Raw genomic sequence first — 17,013 nt, forward strand, 5'->3', positions numbered from 1 at the left:
TTTTTTTTTTTGTTGAACAAACAATATTATCTACACTAAGGAGAGGGGATATGGTTAGCCTCACATTGAGCTAGCAATAATGTGGTTCAAATTCGTCTTTAGCGATAATCAAACCTAAGTCATCTCACTTACAAGTAAAGAAGAATACCACTAAACTGTAATACTAAGTGGAACGTTGTTCTTATACCATGAAAAAAATTGTGATTTGCATTGATTTCATTAGTATAACAGTGTACAGTATATATAGTTACATTATGATTAGAAAACTATTTGGGTAAAGTACAAAAAACTACCTCAACTATTAGTGTCACGACACTTTCATACCGTATCTTTTAAAATTGACACTTTCATACCTTATCTTTTAAAATTGACAAGAAGGAAGAAGAAGAAGAAGAGAAAGAAAGAAAAAAAAAAACCCCCAAACCAAACCCAGTTCGTCCCCCCACCACAAACCCAACCTCCTGCAACCCAGGAAGAAAAAGGAGGAAGAAGAAGGAAAAAAAAAAAAAAAAAAAAAAAAGGGAAAACTCGTCCTCCCTCAAAAAAAACTACCCACTCACCCTACAAAAGAAAAACAAGAAGAAGAAGAAGAAGAAGAAGAGAGAAGGGAAGAAAAAGTTATTAAAAAAATAAAAAATAAAAAAAAACCAATTCGTCCGTCTCCACACCCCCCTACAAAAGAAAAACAAGAAGAAGAAGAAGAAGAAGAAGAAGAAGAGAGAAGGGAAGGAAAAAAAAAAACCAGTTTGTCCGTCTCCACCCCCCCCCCCCCCCACCCCCGAGGAAGAAGAAGAAGGAAGAAGGGGGAAGAAGAAGAAGAAGGAAGAAGGGGGAAGAAGAAAGAAGAAGAGGAAGAAGAAGAAGGAAGAAGGGGGAAGAAGAAGAAGAAGAAGAAGAAGAAGAAGAAGAAGAAGAAGAAGAAAGAAGAAGAGGAAGAAGAAGAAGGAAGAAAAAAAACAAAAAAAAAAGACCCCCCCCAACACACACACACACATACCCACCCTGCAAAAGAAAAACAAGAAGAAGAAGAAAGAAGAAAAAAAAAAAAAAAAACCCAGTTCGTCCGCCCCTGCCACACCCACCCTCTTCCCTCCACACCCATTTCCCCCCATTTTCTCCACGCCTAGGTTCTCAACCTTCGAAATCGGCCTAGCGAAGGTTTCCCGATTCCACCTCAACGGATCTGGGTTTTTTTTTAGATTGCAGGTAATGGGTGCGAGGTTGGGTGCAGAGGGTGGGTGCGGAGAGTGGGTGCGGGGAGAAGAGGGGGTGGGGAGCAGGAAAATAAATTGATTTTTTTTTTCTCTTCTTTTTTGCTGGGTTGCAATTGCAGAAAGGGGAAGAAGATGAAGATGGGAAGAAGAGAGAGAAGGGGGGAAGGTTTTTTTTTATTTTTTTTTAATAACTTTTCTTTATTATTTTAATATTTAAATAATATTAAAGGATTTTTTTTTAATAAAAAATGGGTCCCGGATCAAGTCACATCAGCATTTAACTAAGAAATAAACGGCCAAGGTAACAGAGGGTATAACATTGACACAAATTCGTAAGATGAGGTATGACATTGTCAATTTTAAAAGATGAGGTATGAAAGTGTCGTGACACCAATAGTTGAGGTAGTTTTTTATACTTTACCCAAACTATTTTTTATGCATCTTAGAAACTTAAGGATCAGGACTTCAAGAATTATATGCGCACTTGTGGGCATTCCTATAACAAATTCAAACTATAGTACGAGGGTTGGGTAAGAGTGAGGATTCCTTGCCGGATCCTCTTTACGGGGATCCTGAGAATCCTTCAATCACATCCGTTCATCGTATATTGTGCGGCTAGTTTTTGTCAGGTGTTGTTTATGTTCAATTTTAAATAAAAAAAATTGCAATGATTTCTGACCGCACGATGTACTATGAACGGATGTGATTGGATAATCCTCAGGATCCTCACAAATAAGATCCAGCCAGGATCCTCTTGGGGTTGGGTAATAGCTAGCTACAACATTGCATTTGAGGTCTCGAGTTTAACTTTCTTTTTCTTCAATATTCTTTACACAACACATGGCTACTTTTCATATGACTAAAATCGCTTTTAATGTAAATATTTTTGAAACCGAAAATTAATTTATTCAAAAGCGCTTTTAGATTTAAAAAAACACTTTTAAACAAGTCCAAAAATATTATGATGCTCCACGATATGAGATAAGACAAATTTTTCACCGTTGAATCTTAATTTTGTCCATTTAAACAAAAAAAAAAATTAACAATTAAAACACCAAGATTATCATATACTCATAAGCACTTTAGAAAATTCCTTAAAACAAAAGAAATTTTTCTTAATTATTTTTTAACCAAATTTGAAGCTCACCGCTCGAGATTATATCTAGGTAGGTTTTTTAGGTAGGAAAGTAGGAAGTTTGTTGCTACTGAAATTTTTAGGGACTTTCCAAAAATTGATGGACTGCCACCCACGCGCTCATTCAAAGTGCGAGTGATGCAAGCGTCTAAGTATGGCAGATATATAAACCACTCTCCCTAATGAAAGTTAGCAACGCTCGCTCTACAAACAAGAGACAAAACACCATTTCTCCATGGGCCAATGGTAGGCGCGTTAATTGCAGTTTCCTGTGGGGAAAGTGAGAAAGGAGAGCCTTATCGTAACAGGCAAGTAATTGGAATTATAAAAACTGAACTTTTCCACTTGGGCACTGGCGCAGGAGGGTATCCAATGACGGGGGGCATCTCTCGGCTTTTAGCTCTCTTCAATTCTTATCGCGATACGAGAATACTCTTACTCACGTTTTTTTATTTTTTATTTTTCTTTTAGATATTGTTATTCACAACCTTTTCTTAGATTTTACACATCACCTATTAACTTTTATCATTTAATCATTTTTAATTCTTCTGATTTAACGATTTAAAAGTAAAAATGCTGCTTATAAGGTAAAATTATATGTTTGGATAACACCATCATTTTTTTTTCGAGTTACGTCTATTGGTCAGACAGACACACAAATAACAATCCTCAAAGTTGATGAGGAGTTCCTCTTCCAAACACTTTGAAGCCTATTCACATAACTTCGTATTTACGATTGGAACTACTTATATTATAAATCACTTTTTAAAGATCATTTTTACAAAAAAAAATAATTAAAAAAAATTACCGTTAATCATCACTCCACAAAAAATGAGAGGATTATTCAAGAATGACGTTGAAAGCACTCATCATGCCAGTAATTTTAGACCAAATTTCATGTTTCTATGGCCTTGATTATATGAAAAATTATCATGAAACATGAACCCAATTTACTTTTTGAATTTTATATTCTATTTTGATTATTTGATTCGGAAAAGGATTATCGCCAGATTCTTTTTCTGGGGATCCTAGGGATTATGTGATCGTGACCGTTCATTGTACATCGTGTGGTCAGAAATCATTTCAAAATTTAAAATTTAAATATAAATAGTACCTGATGAAAACTAACTGCACAATGTATAATGAACAATCACGATCACGAGATCCCTAAGATCCCCAGGAAAATGATCCGACAAGGATCTATTTCCATTTGATTCGATAATATGCAGTGTTCTAAAGATTATAGCCTAAGGCTGCCTAGGCATTTGGAAGTTGGCTTTTGGAAGGTAGATTCGATGGTGACTTCGTAAAGAGATCAATGAGGCTGTCTTGCGATTTGCTATGCTTGAATTCAGTTTTGTGATGCTCTAGCGGCTGATGCAAGAAGAAAAACTTCAACACAAGGTGCCGGATTGTCTTCATAGATCATTGTTGGAATATCAACGATGGATGAAAAATTGCATGTGCTTCCAAGATGCTAAATAATGCCCCTCAACTAAAAGCATTCACGTGTGGCTTCACGTAGGGCTAGAGTTTCAACATGGTTCAAAGATGTTGCAACCAAGGTCTGCTTGGTCTGCTTGGTTGACGTCTAAGATGTTACGGTACTCCCAATAGTAAAGACATAATCTATTTGAGAATGTGCTTGTACGCCGGAGAACGGAGTGCCATTGGAGGTGGTGTCTGCTGACAACGGGGCCGAGCACATAACTCAAGGTCGTTGTTCTTAACCTCGAACTCGGTCAATGGGTAAAAGAGGAGTCCCCGTCCACTTCAACGTAGGAGAGCCTCAACACCGGTGAGTTCGAGGTGTTAGTGTTTGTGATTGGTGATATGAGCTTCAATGTAAGTTCTGTGCAAAGAAAGACAAAGAGAGTTCACGAAGAAGATGAAAGGAATTATGCTTCTCAGATTTCACACACTGAACACTGAACACGCATACACTTTGTTACCGTTGCACATGGAAGGAAGGAAGATCCTTCACACTCCAATACACAACATAATCTCAACCATTCATTGGTATCATCCTATGAGATAATGCCACATGTCTAATTCTATTACTTAAAACTAGCTACAACATTAAGAAACCATGTGGACTATGATCCAATGGCTGACATTCAAACTGAAACAAAAATACATTTGTGAAATGATCTCAGCCATCAATTTCCAGCTGAAGGGTTACATTCCAACACTCCCTTCTAACCCTTTAGCTGATTTGACTCCAAGTAGCTCCCTTAGATACACAAATCGGTCTTTAGGCAAAGCCTTAGTAAGGATATCTGCAATCTGCTCCTCTGTCCTGCAGTACACTAGCTCAATTTCTTTGGCTTGAATTGCTTCTCGGATGAAATGAAACTTCCTATTGATGTGTCTTGTCTTCTGATGAAAAACTGGATTCTTTGCCATAGCAATGGCTGATGTATTATCACACATAATCTGAGTTCCCTCCACTTGTTCTTCTCCAAAGTCTTCTAGGACAAACCTCAACCACTTTGCTTATGATGTAGCTTCTGCAGCACTGACATATTCTGCTTCTGCAGTAGACAATGCCACAGTGTTTTGTTTGATTGAAACCCATGAGAACATACCAGATCCTAGTGTAAATGCATACCCTGAAGTGCTTCTCATATCATCCTCACTTCCAGCCCAGTCACTGTCACAGTAGCCAATTAGAGTAGTTGCTTTGCCTCTATCGAAAATGATTCCAAAGTCAACTGTTCCCTGGATGTACCTCAGTACCCTTTTGGCTGTTCCCATATGTTTCTTGGTAGGATTGTGCATGAATCGTGACAATAGACTTGCTGCAAACATCACATCAGGTCTAGTTGCAGTCAAATATAGTAAACTTCCAACAAGCTGTCTATACTCTCCTTCATCTGCAGCCTCACTCCCATCAATTTTGTTCAATTTCTCATTCATGGCAAGTGGAGTAACCACTGGTTTGCAGTCTTTCAAACCAAACTTTTCAATTAGCTTATGTGCATATTTCTTTTGGTGTATAAAAATACTATTCTCAGTTTGGAGCACACCCATTCCAAGGAAATGATGCAATAAACCCAAATCAGTCATCTCATAGTGTTTCATCATATCATTTCTGAACTCTTCAAGCATTTGTGGACTGCTACCAGTATAAACAATGTCATCTACATACAGGGAGACAATAATGATACCAGAGTCCTTCCTTGTCTTAACATACAAAATTGCCTCACTTGAACTTTTTTCAAATCCTGCACTATTGAAGTATGCATTAATCTCATCATACCAGGCCCTTGGTGCCTGTTTCAAACCATAAAGAGCCTTGTTCAGTTTGTACACCTTTGTTTCTTCACTTTCCTTCACAAAACCTTGAGGTTGCTCGACATATACTTCTTCCTTTAATACCCCATTGAGGAATGCAGACTTCACATCTAATTGATACAAGTTCCATTTCTTCTGTGCAGCAAGAGCAATCAATGTTCTAATTGTGTCCAACCTTGCCACAGGGGCAAAGGTTTCATTATAGTCGATTCCAGGCTTTTGTGAATAGCCTTTAGCCACCAGTCGAGCTTTGCTCTTCTGCACAGTACCATCCAGATTAAGTTTGGTCTTATAGACCCACTTAACACCAATAACAGGCTTGTCATATGGTCTCTCAACAAGCTGCCATGTGTTGTTCTTTTCTATCATATCCAGTTCAGCTCTCATTGCACTCCTCCATGACTCATCCTTAGCTGCATCATCATAATTTTCAGGTTCAATAACACACATGTTGCATTAAGCCATGATCTCATTTATACTTCTCCATTTCTTAGGTGTATCATCATGTGCTTGAGATCTATCAACCATATTCTCACTTTGAGAAACAGTATATTCCTCAGAGCGAGAATTCTCACTAATCTCACAGTTTTCATTAGCATCCTGATGGTCATTACTGACTGGAAATGTTATTCTAGTATCTTCATTGCCATTCCAGTTCCAAGAGGCACCCTCATCAAATATGACATCTCTTGAGAGGACAATTTTCCTTGAAATTGGATCAAACAGTCTACAGCCTTTCTCACTTGCACCATAACCAACAAAGATACATTTGTGACTATTCTCTTCTAACTTGTGTCTAAGATTAGAAGGTATGTGAACATAGCAAAGGGATCCAAATATCTTCAAGTGAGCTATTCCAGGTTTTCTTCCACTATATGCCTCAAATGGTGTAGTCTTTCTCAAAGCTTTGGATGGACACCTGTTAAGCAAATACACTGCAGTATTGACTACCTCTGCCTAGAACATGTATGGAAGACCCTTCTCATGCAACATTGACTTTGCCATTTCCACAACAGTCCTATTCTTCCTCTCAGACACTCCATTTTGTTGAGGAGTGTAAGCCATAGTTAATTGTCTCTGGATTCCCAGATCACTGCAATATCCAATAAAATCTGCAGAAAGGAATTCTCCTCCTCTATCACTTCTGAGGCATTTTACCTTATATCCACATTGTAGCTCAGTCATTGCCTTAAACTTCTTAAAACATCCAAGTGCATCAGACTTATTTCTCAGAAAATACACCCATGACATCCGTGTGCAGTCATCTGTGAATAGCAAGAAATATCTGTTTCCAGAATGAGATTCAACTTGCATTGGACCACAAATATCTGTGTGAACTACCTTCAGTAGATCCTTAGCTCTCCAAGTTGATTTAGAAGGAAATGAGTCTCTGTGTTGTTTGCCTAGCATACACCCTTCACACACACTTGTTGACATCTCTAACTTAGGCAGTCCATGTACCAGATTCTGTTCTTCAAGTACTTTTAGACCTCCTTCATGCAAGTGACCCAGTCTTTTATGCCATATCTGAGAGCAGTGTGTGACACTTGCTTTTAGAGCACACTGAGTTACAGGCATCATTGTCAAAGGAAAGCATCTATTTGCAGTCATATGTACTCTTACTACTAAGTTGTCAAGTGACCAACCATAAAAAACATTCACTACATCACCTCCAAACAACAGATAATAGCCATGTTCCATCATCTGTCCTACACTGAGAAGGTTTTCCTCAAGTCCAGGAACAAGCATCACTTCTTGTATATGTTTTCTTCCCAATTTAGTCTCAATCACCAAAGTTCCATTTCCTGCCACCTGCACAACTTCTCCAGTGCCCATCTTTACCTTAGAGATCAAATTTCTTTGAACATCAACCAACAATCTCTCATCACCTTTCATGTGGTTGCTACAGCCACTGTCTATATACCATGAATTATTTACCTTAACATCTGTCACTGCATTGCAAGCATAAAACAATGATCCCATTTCTCCCATCTGCCTTGCATAATTAGCCTTCTGCATCCCCTTGTTCTCATGACAGTCTTTTACAGAATGTCCTGGTTTCCCACAGCCAGTGCATTTTGGTTTACCTTCATACCAACACTTCCCATAATGTAATCTATCACACCATTTGCAATCACCCTGAGAATTGTTTTGTTTCTGAGTATAATTAGGCCTATGATCCCAATTTCTTTGAGTGTTATTCTGTCTCTGAGCATAATTGGGTTTGTGATCCCAACCTCTTTGAATGTTACTCGGCCTCTGAACTAAGTTAGACTTATGATCCCAACCTTTTCCTCTTGGTTTCCAATTCTCTTGAGACCTGTGATTCCCAGAAAATCCACCACTTCTAGCACCCTTAGTCGCAACAGTTAAACTTGCAAATGCTTTCTCAGTAGAAGACTCAGCATGTAAATCAAGCCTTTGCTCAAATCCTTTTAGAGAAGCCACAACCTCTTGAACCTCAATAGTCTCAAGATCTCTAGAATGCTCAATTACAGAACAGATAGCATCATATGTTTTAGGAAGACTAATCAATAATTTCTGCACTATTCTCTCCCTAGATAATTCTTCTCCATAGCTTTTCATTTGATTAATGATATCAAACAATTGAGAGAGATATACAGATAATGATTCACTATCCTTCATATGAGTATATTCAAAATCTCTACGTAACCCTTGTAATTTTACATTTCTTACTTGTTTATCACCTCGAAATTCACCTTTTAGAGCATCCCAAGCTCCTTTGGATGTCTCCTCATTCACGATTCTGGGAAAAATCTGGTCCGAGACTGCGCCTTGAATCATCCCAAGCGCACGAGCATCCTTCATCAGAATCTCGTTGAACGACATTTCGCCTGACGTCTCCTTCTTCGTCTCGTCAACCGTAGCTTCTTTAGACTTTGGATCTGAAGATTCAAACCCATTTTCAAACAGCTCCCATAAACCATGAGATTTCAGAATGGTTTTCATTCGAATACTCCAGAACTCATAATTCTCTCCATTGAAAACCGGAGCTCTAAGCTCAACACTGCCGGATCCAGCCATATTAGACTTGGATTTAAGCAATCGTAAATTTCCAGATTCGATTTGAGCTCAAGTATGTAGCTCAATCGAACTTCACGAACTCACAGATTTCGCGCCCAGATTAGACGATGAAACTTGGCTCTGAGGCCATGTTAGTGTTTGTGATTGGTGATATGAGCTTCAATGTAAGTTCTGTGCAAAGAAAGACAAAGAGAGTTCACGAAGAAGATGAAAGGAATTATGCTTCTCACATTTCACACACTGAACACGCATACACCTTGTTACCGTTGCACATGGAAGGAAGGGAGATCCTTCACACTCCAATACATAACATAATCTCAACCATTCATTGGTATCATCCTATGAGATAATGCCACATGTCTAATTCTATTACTTAAAACTAGCTACAACATTAAGAAACCATGTGGACTATGATCCAATGGCTGACATTCAAACTGAAACAAAAATACATTTGTGAAATGATCTCAGCCATCAATTTCCAGCTGAAGGGTTACATTCCAACATGAGGTTGTCGTGGTTTGCATCTAAGGTTGCAAACATCATACTCGAGGTCGGTATGGTCACAGTGGACGTCGACGAATGGAAAAACACAGAGAAGTTATCAATTCTAGATGGTTGTTTAATCCGGGTCAAATTCTTTAGGAATCTGTTGGACTTGGTCGTCGGAGATGCCCACCGTCGTAGGAGGTGAGTCAAATTTTTCTGGAATCCTTCTTTCGAGATGGCGATGAGATATGTGAGGCAGACAACATCGAAATGATGTATCGCAGACCTAGGAAGGAAGATGACATTGAAACGATGTCTTTTCTAGCTAGGATAGGGTCTGGACATGATGACTCAGGTTGGCTCAAATCCGGCACGACTTCAGGTCGTGGCTTCTACGCAAGTTAGAGTTTTGAAATACCCTTTTCTTTTTCGTTTCTCACGCACGCATAGCAACAAGCAATTATCATTCTACGAATAGTCTACAAAGCGTTAGGTGCTAGTCGAGCAGAAAGAGCAGAGGCTTATCGCCTAAGCATTTAGGAGAGGGCCAAGGTTTTTATTTTTTTTTATTTTTTTATTTTTTATTTTATTTTAATTAATTTTTTAATAATATATAAATAAGTATCTATGACACACCCCGACCGAGATCAGGGCGTGCTGGCCGTCACACGAAGGTGACGTAACCATGTGCGCGTGCGGAAGCTAATGAGAAGGTAATATAAAAGTACTAATAATTAAAAACTAGCTAGCATACAAAGTACTAGTGTTTGTGAGACACAATTCAGAGCAAGTCTACAACAGTCCAAAAGGAAAAGATACGACATATTTACACCCGAAGGTGACCCTACAATGGTGAATGTCTGTCAGAAATGCCGGGACGCCCTCTGGGATAAACCACCGAACTTGCTAGACCACTAGAACCTGGAGGGGCGCAAAAACAAAAGCGTGAGTGGGCAAAAACAAAGTTCTTTGAAAACTCTTAGCAAAACACATTCTAACCCCTCGCCGTAAAACCTGTATACTTCCCAGAAAATGAACATATATACGTATGTATAGATATGTCAATCATGCTCCATGATATGCCATTCATGCTCACAATATGCCATTCATGCTTGAGAATATGCCACAACAGAATCTCATAATCAAATGTAAATGCTCAAGCGTAATTCACATCAATAACATAAAATCTGGCAGCCGGGAGTCACCTAACATGACATGTACCGCTGCCTATAGAGCTCCAATCTCAACTCAACATCTGAATCTGCACACAAGTCGGAGCCACCTAACGTGGTCTGTACGACAGGACTGGGTGTAATACATACGCTCTAGTGCTACGATCACGTGAAGACTATGCGAATAATCGCGGGTCACCTACGAGTCGGAACCACCTAATGTGGTCTGCACGACAAGGCTTGCACCTAACTTGGATCCAAGGCGAGCGTGTGGTGCTGGTGAACATACACGTGAAGGACTCTGCCCCTCTCTGGGCGGGAGCACTAACACCGGGGGTGCAGATTATGAGCTCTCTAAGCATTTCAAACTACTATTGCATAATAAGCAGGAATGCATAACCACATGAATACCGCTTACCTGGCACTTACCTGTGCGTCCACAGCACCAAATACACATTTATATATATGTATGCCACTACTAATACATACGATGATGCGTAAACAACATTCATATGATGCATGGCATAAAACAAATAACCTTTTCTATTTTATTTATGGGAATTTAGATGTATATAGGTATATACGGAAAACAAAAGCCCACTCACTGATAATTAGAAGGGTCGTAGCCCCCCTGCCTCGAGTGTGTACGCTCGTCTTCGGAAAACGAATCACCTATACGCGACAAAGTTACGAAAACGTTAATTTAAAAGCACCTAAGCAACTTCTCGTAATAACTTCTCATACGTTGCTCAAATTGGACAAATGAATATACCAACGTGACCTACACAACCTCAGGATCACGCCCATATTTTTAGAAAAATTTTTGGACTACGCACGCGCCCCCACGCGCCTGAACAGGCACGGACCTACGCGCCCCCCACGCGCGGCCACGTGCACTGCACACTGACGGCGTCACCTGACGCCGTCAGGAATATTCCGTCAACTAACGGAATATTCCGTTAAATCTAACCAGATTCCGTCCACTGCCGTTAGGAATATTCCGTTAGACTTAACGGAATATTCCCCTTTCTTCTCCGGCGAGACGCCGGCGCCGGAAAACTGGGTAATTTTCAAACTAAGTTTTCTCCTTCGTTTTTCAACCATTTTTCACGATCTTTATACCAAAATGAAGCCTAGGACTAGTAGAACAACGTTAGACTAGTTTTAAGGCCTAAAAATTAAGGAATCTCACCTGTCTTCAAGGTCAAAACTCGGCCAACTTTGCACAGGACGATCCCGACGTCCAAACTCACCCAACGAACCACTCCGAGGCTCCTTGGGACCTCACAAACACATCTACAAGCTTAGAAATTCCAAAAACAAGCTAGATTAATTTTGCATGAACAGTGTTCAAATCGGCCAAGGCGATATCGACGTGAAAACAACTATATCCTTACCTGAAAATGGTACCACTGGCCTCCTCTCAGCTCCACGAACACGATGGTGGTCTTGGTTTCTCGATTGGTGAAAATTTGAGTAGGTTTGTATGTGTGGTCCGTGTGTTGAAGGAAGAAGAAGAAGAACTCGGGGAGAGAGAGAGAGAGACAGGAAAACAGAGAAGAGACAGGAAATGAGGGAATCCCGGGGGAGTGAGACGAGGTGTATGAGTGTGTGTGTGGTCCTACAACACCACACAACACAAAACTACACGTAGAATAACAACTAGGGGGCAAAATTGTAAATTCAAACGTACGTTAAAATGAAATTTGGGACGGGATGTTACAATCTACTTATACTAAAAAAATACATAATTATACCGAAATAGATTAATTGCAAAATAGAATGACATATAAATTATACAGTACTAGAACATATTCAAAACATAGGAAACAAACATATAATTACTGTTCATCCAAAAATTCAACAAGTCTCTTACTAATACAAAATTGAAGGAATCAATTATATGTCTAAATGAAAGTCACGACCTAGGTGGGCTAGGCACCCTTTCTTGTTTTTTAAATACTTAGGAATTAATTACAGTGGTGGTTAGCCGCCTAGTGCTTCCTAACTAACTTCTAGAAGAAACATAATTGACTGTGTTGATCTTGGTAGCTATGTTGCCACCCACGACATTTAAAGAATAAGAATTCAGGCAAGATAAGGGCAATGCCATCACCCCGCAAAGAAACTCCAATCCTAAGACCACAAATTATCGAGTTAAGCGCTAGGTGGAGACTTTAAGAACACTAGGTTATAAATTAATTTATTAGGGCTAAAAAGAGCTATGTAAAAATGATCTTCGCACTTCATGATCCGTATATCACGTAAACATGCAAAGAGTTTTAAGCCAATGATAATATCAAAATAATTCAAAAAGACAACACTAGTGATGGAGGGTCTGCATTTTGACCCGGCTTCTCTGCCCTTCCACTTCCCATATACTCTCATTCCCTCTTATTTTGTGCGGTCACGGTTAAGCCACGTCAACATTTTATATTGATTTTTTTATAGAGATAATAAGATAAAAAGCAATAATAATATAAAATGTTGACGTGACTTAACCATGACCGCACAAATAGAAAATGATGAGAGTGTATGGGAAGTGGGAGGCAGAGAAGCCAGGTCTATGCATTTTCCCCTTTTTTTCCGTCATTTATTGCGCACTTTCACATTAATTGCATTCTTCTAGGACAATATTATCATCATCAAATGTTGAAAAACCGATTGTGCCGAATAAGTCTTCATACTCAACTTTTCTTTTCTAATTTTATCCCTAAAAAAGAAGTATACAAATTTGAGTCTAAATTTCATTTTTGCTTTCCTATCTTTACCAAACATGGTAATAGGAAAATGTATCTCTCATCCCATAGAAAATGATATGAGAAAGTATTTCACATGAATTCCTTTTTGCATACCAAATGCACCCTAATTGGGAAAATAAAGGAAACGAAGGGAATAAGAGTAACTAGCCCCCTTAGTTGATTTAATTTTCTAGTTTCGAGTATTTGATTATAGATTTGAACGAGAAACTTGTAAATAAACAAAGTTTCTCATTCCAATAAAAAAGAAAAAGGTTATTTATTCAAATTGTATTGCTTTCCTAGTTTAGAAAAAATAATAATAAAAAAAAACTAACCTATAAACTACTCCAAATGTTTTTTTTTTTTTTTAACAAACGATATTATCTAACCTAAAGGAAATGGGGAGTGCTTAATCTCACAATGGGCTCACAACTTTTCTTCTTTTAAAAATATATTTTTAATACAAATTCCCTATATTCCAAATTAAAATCGTGACCCCTGTATTAAGAAGAAAAACGACTACTTTTGTAAAAAATTTAAGGGTAATTTTATAATTTTATTCTTATTTAATGGAGATTTTTTACAAAATAACCAAAATAATCGATGATGAATAGACTTAAGAACCACTCTTATCGATTTTAAATCTCACAAATAAAAGTAATGAGTTATACTAATTGCATTTATTTATTTTTTTTTGATAAAAAGCCAAAGAAAAATGAAAACAAAGTAGAATAAGAGATTTTGGAGAGAGAAAATGAAATTGAAAAGGATGGAGAGAGGAGAGAAGTAGAGTGGGTCTGAATTCTCCCAACTCCAACCCTGCCCTTTCTTTCCCTTTCCTTCCCTTCTTCAACTCTACTAGTCTCTCTCTCTCTCTCTCTCTCTCTCTCTCTCTCTCTAGGCACTGCCACTTACAAATACCCTCCCACTCACCCTTGCTTTGCCTTCCTTTCCGATTTTCCCATTTCCCCCATTTTTCCCAGTTTTCCGTTCTCTCTCTCTGTCTCTCTCTCACCTTCAATGAGTTGAACAAACAATTTCACCAGGGAAGAAATAAGAATAGCAGGAAATGGGCAAGTACATGAGGAAGTCCAAGCCCACAGGGGAAGTAGCAATCATGGAAGTCTCACACTCCCAACCCTCTCTTGGGGTTCGCACCCGAGCCAAAACCCTAGCTCTCCAGAGGTCGTCGGCTCAACCCGTCACCTCCGCCTCCTATCTCCAGCTCCGCAGCCGCCGACTCGAGAAGCCCCCGATTCTTATGACCAAGCGGCTCGAGCCCAGAAGGCAGAAACCTAAGACTGGTCCTAATTCCAGGGCAAGTTCGAGGCTTGGGGTCGAGTCTCGGTGCCAAAAGGCTGAGGCATCTGAGGAAACGGCGGCGAAAGAGGAAGAGGACCGAGGACAGAATGAGCAGGGTAACACCAACGACAACGAAAATGCTGATTTGGGTGTCGAAGAAGCTTCGTTTGGAGAGAATGTGCTCGAGTTTGAAGGTAGAGAGAGGTGGGTTTTCTCGGTTTTCTTATTTTAGTTTTAATTTTCTGCGAAACCTCATCGTTCTGTCTTTTTTTTTTGGGGGGGGGGGGGGGGGGGGGTGGTTCTTCAAGAACAAAAAAGTTAAGACATCTGTTTGGTTTCTGAGAAATTGAATGGAGATTTTGGGGGTTTTCAATGTTTTGGCTAGGGTTTTGGGGGTTTTCAATGTTTTGGTTAGGGGAAAGTGGATAATTTTAGTGAATTGAAAATTTGTGCAACCAATTGCTGCTGTTTAGTTTTTATTGGACCTCCTAGTTTTAGGGTTTTCTCTCAAATTTTTAGGGCTCCCAATGAGGGATAGATTTAATACTTAGGGTTTCTTAAAAATTTCATTTGGGGAAATGATAATTTTAGCATTTTGTTCTAAATTCTTCTTTAAATCGCTGTATTCTGTTTGGATGCTAAGAAAATGAATTTGTCTACTGGATAAAGTTGGCTTGGAAGTTGGGTTTTTCTGTTTTCTTTCATGCACCGTTTGGTTGCTGTGAAATTGTAAGAAAGAGAAAGAAATGGATAACTACAAATTCTGGTCTATTCGGATTAAGAACCTGCAAAGGCAATCTTTCATAAAACTGAGATTAATAGAACTACTTGTTTAGCATCAGGTCATTGTTCTATCTGACAAAACCAAAACTAATTTTTAGAAATTTAGAATTTTTGGAAAATACATTTGAAACACTCTTTGTTATATTTTCTCAGAACAGTGCAACTCTAAAGTTTTCTTGAAGCATTTTGAGTGAAAAATTTCTCACCAGATATGTAGTAGCATAGTGATTTGAAGCATAGAGTCAGAGCCTTCATTAAATGATTTGTCAATTGAAGCATTTTGAGTGAAAAATTTCTCACCAGATATGTAGTAGCATAGTGTGTTAAGTAATTACTGTTTCTGATTGAGTCAGAAAATAAAAGAAAGGATGCTAATGTTACTTCATGGTCGATTCTTTTTGTCAATGATATTGCATGAATCTTTCTCATGGTTAACACCATTTGAGATGCAAAACTTGTATATTGAGACAGCAAACAACAGAAAGGATAATAATGTTACTCTGCGGTGTGTTATTTTTGTTAATAATTATATCATTGCATTATCCTTGCCTATAAGTTAACAACATTTGAGATGCAAAACTTGTATTTCTTTTACAGACAAATTACTGCGTCATCATCTAAGCGAAGTTTTAGCTTGGGTTACATTTTCCTCCTTGTTATATCTAATGGGTTTGATCTTCTTTATGACAGAACCACAAGGGAGTCCACGCCGTGTAGCTTGATACGGGATCCAGACACCATCAGAACCCCTGGTTCTACTACCAGGCCCACTAATTCAGCTGAAGCTAATCGGAGAATACAGAACTCGTCGCAGAGGCACATACCCACAGCACATGATATGAATGAGTTCTTTGCTGGTGCTGAAGAAGAGATGCAAAAGAAATTCGTTGAGAAGTACGTTATTCTTACTCTTTAACTAGTTTCAAGTTTAGGCTAGACTTTTTATCACTCCTCGTATATGCTAAATACAACCTTGATTTATATCCTCACAAATGATATCATATTTCTACTGTGGGTTTATATGCAGATACAACTTTGACCCTGTGAATGACAAGCCGCTCCCCGGGCGTTATGAATGGGAAAAGGTGGATCCGTAGAAGACAGTAGCATATCCGTCAGGACTTCCTTTCCGGCACATTCTTGGTTGATCTCGGGCTAACTAGCAGGGTTTAGGTTTTTAGTAGTTGCGGTGATGGTTGCTATTTCTATTTTCCATCACCCTTCTTTTACTTGTAAAGAAGTAGGAGTGGCAAAGATGTGTAGACTAATGATCTGTAACATAACAGGTTCTGTGAGTACACAACAAATACAAATCAAAGAGTTCCTTGTCTAACAGATCATCTCAGGGAGAGGAAGGGAAAGAGGGTTTGAGATGCAGGGTTAGGGTTAGGGTTAGGGTTAAGTCAATTAGGTCAGTCGGTCTATGTGGTACAGAAAGTTCAATGTCTATACTTGTACTGATGCAAACTTTAGGAAACTGTTGGAATAAACTTGACCCTTTTCCCCTCTTCCCATCTGCTATTCTATTGTCTTCTGCAGTTTCAATTTTGTCTTTTATATTGCTATGTGAGACAATAGCTTCAGATGATCAGATGATGGTGCCCCTTCACTGTCTTTCCGGAGCTACATTATTTAGGGATCCAGATCCTCTCCGGATCTAAGGATCCTGAGCGTAGGAATCAATTTTTCATCTTTTTAACTTTTTTATGAGGATGTTATTTTAGCGTAACGGAAATGTTGTTCATTTGTAACCGAAAAGGTCAATTGTGAAAACAAACTCATTACAAAGCTAGGGAGGCTGCATGTGATAGACATCTCATGTCTCTGGCAAAGTGGGA

At 38.8% G+C, this 17,013-nt stretch overlaps 1 protein-coding gene across 1 annotated transcript; it reads left to right on the forward strand.

Annotated features, from left to right (window-relative positions):
- The first annotated feature begins 13,966 nt into the window (after nucleotides 1-13,966).
- Nucleotides 13,967-16,683, forward strand: LOC137723404 (cyclin-dependent kinase inhibitor 4-like). The gene is made up of 3 exons (XM_068462598.1): nucleotides 13,967-14,596; nucleotides 15,866-16,069; nucleotides 16,203-16,683. Exons 1-3 carry the CDS (start codon nucleotides 14,160-14,162, stop codon nucleotides 16,270-16,272), a joined length of 711 nt encoding a protein of 236 aa, XP_068318699.1. The 5' UTR covers nucleotides 13,967-14,159; the 3' UTR covers nucleotides 16,273-16,683.
- Nucleotides 16,684-17,013: the final 330 nt, after the last annotated feature.

Source organism: Pyrus communis, chromosome 17, assembly GCF_963583255.1.
Source record: "Pyrus communis chromosome 17, drPyrComm1.1, whole genome shotgun sequence".
NCBI classification, from domain to species: domain Eukaryota; kingdom Viridiplantae; phylum Streptophyta; class Magnoliopsida; order Rosales; family Rosaceae; genus Pyrus; species Pyrus communis.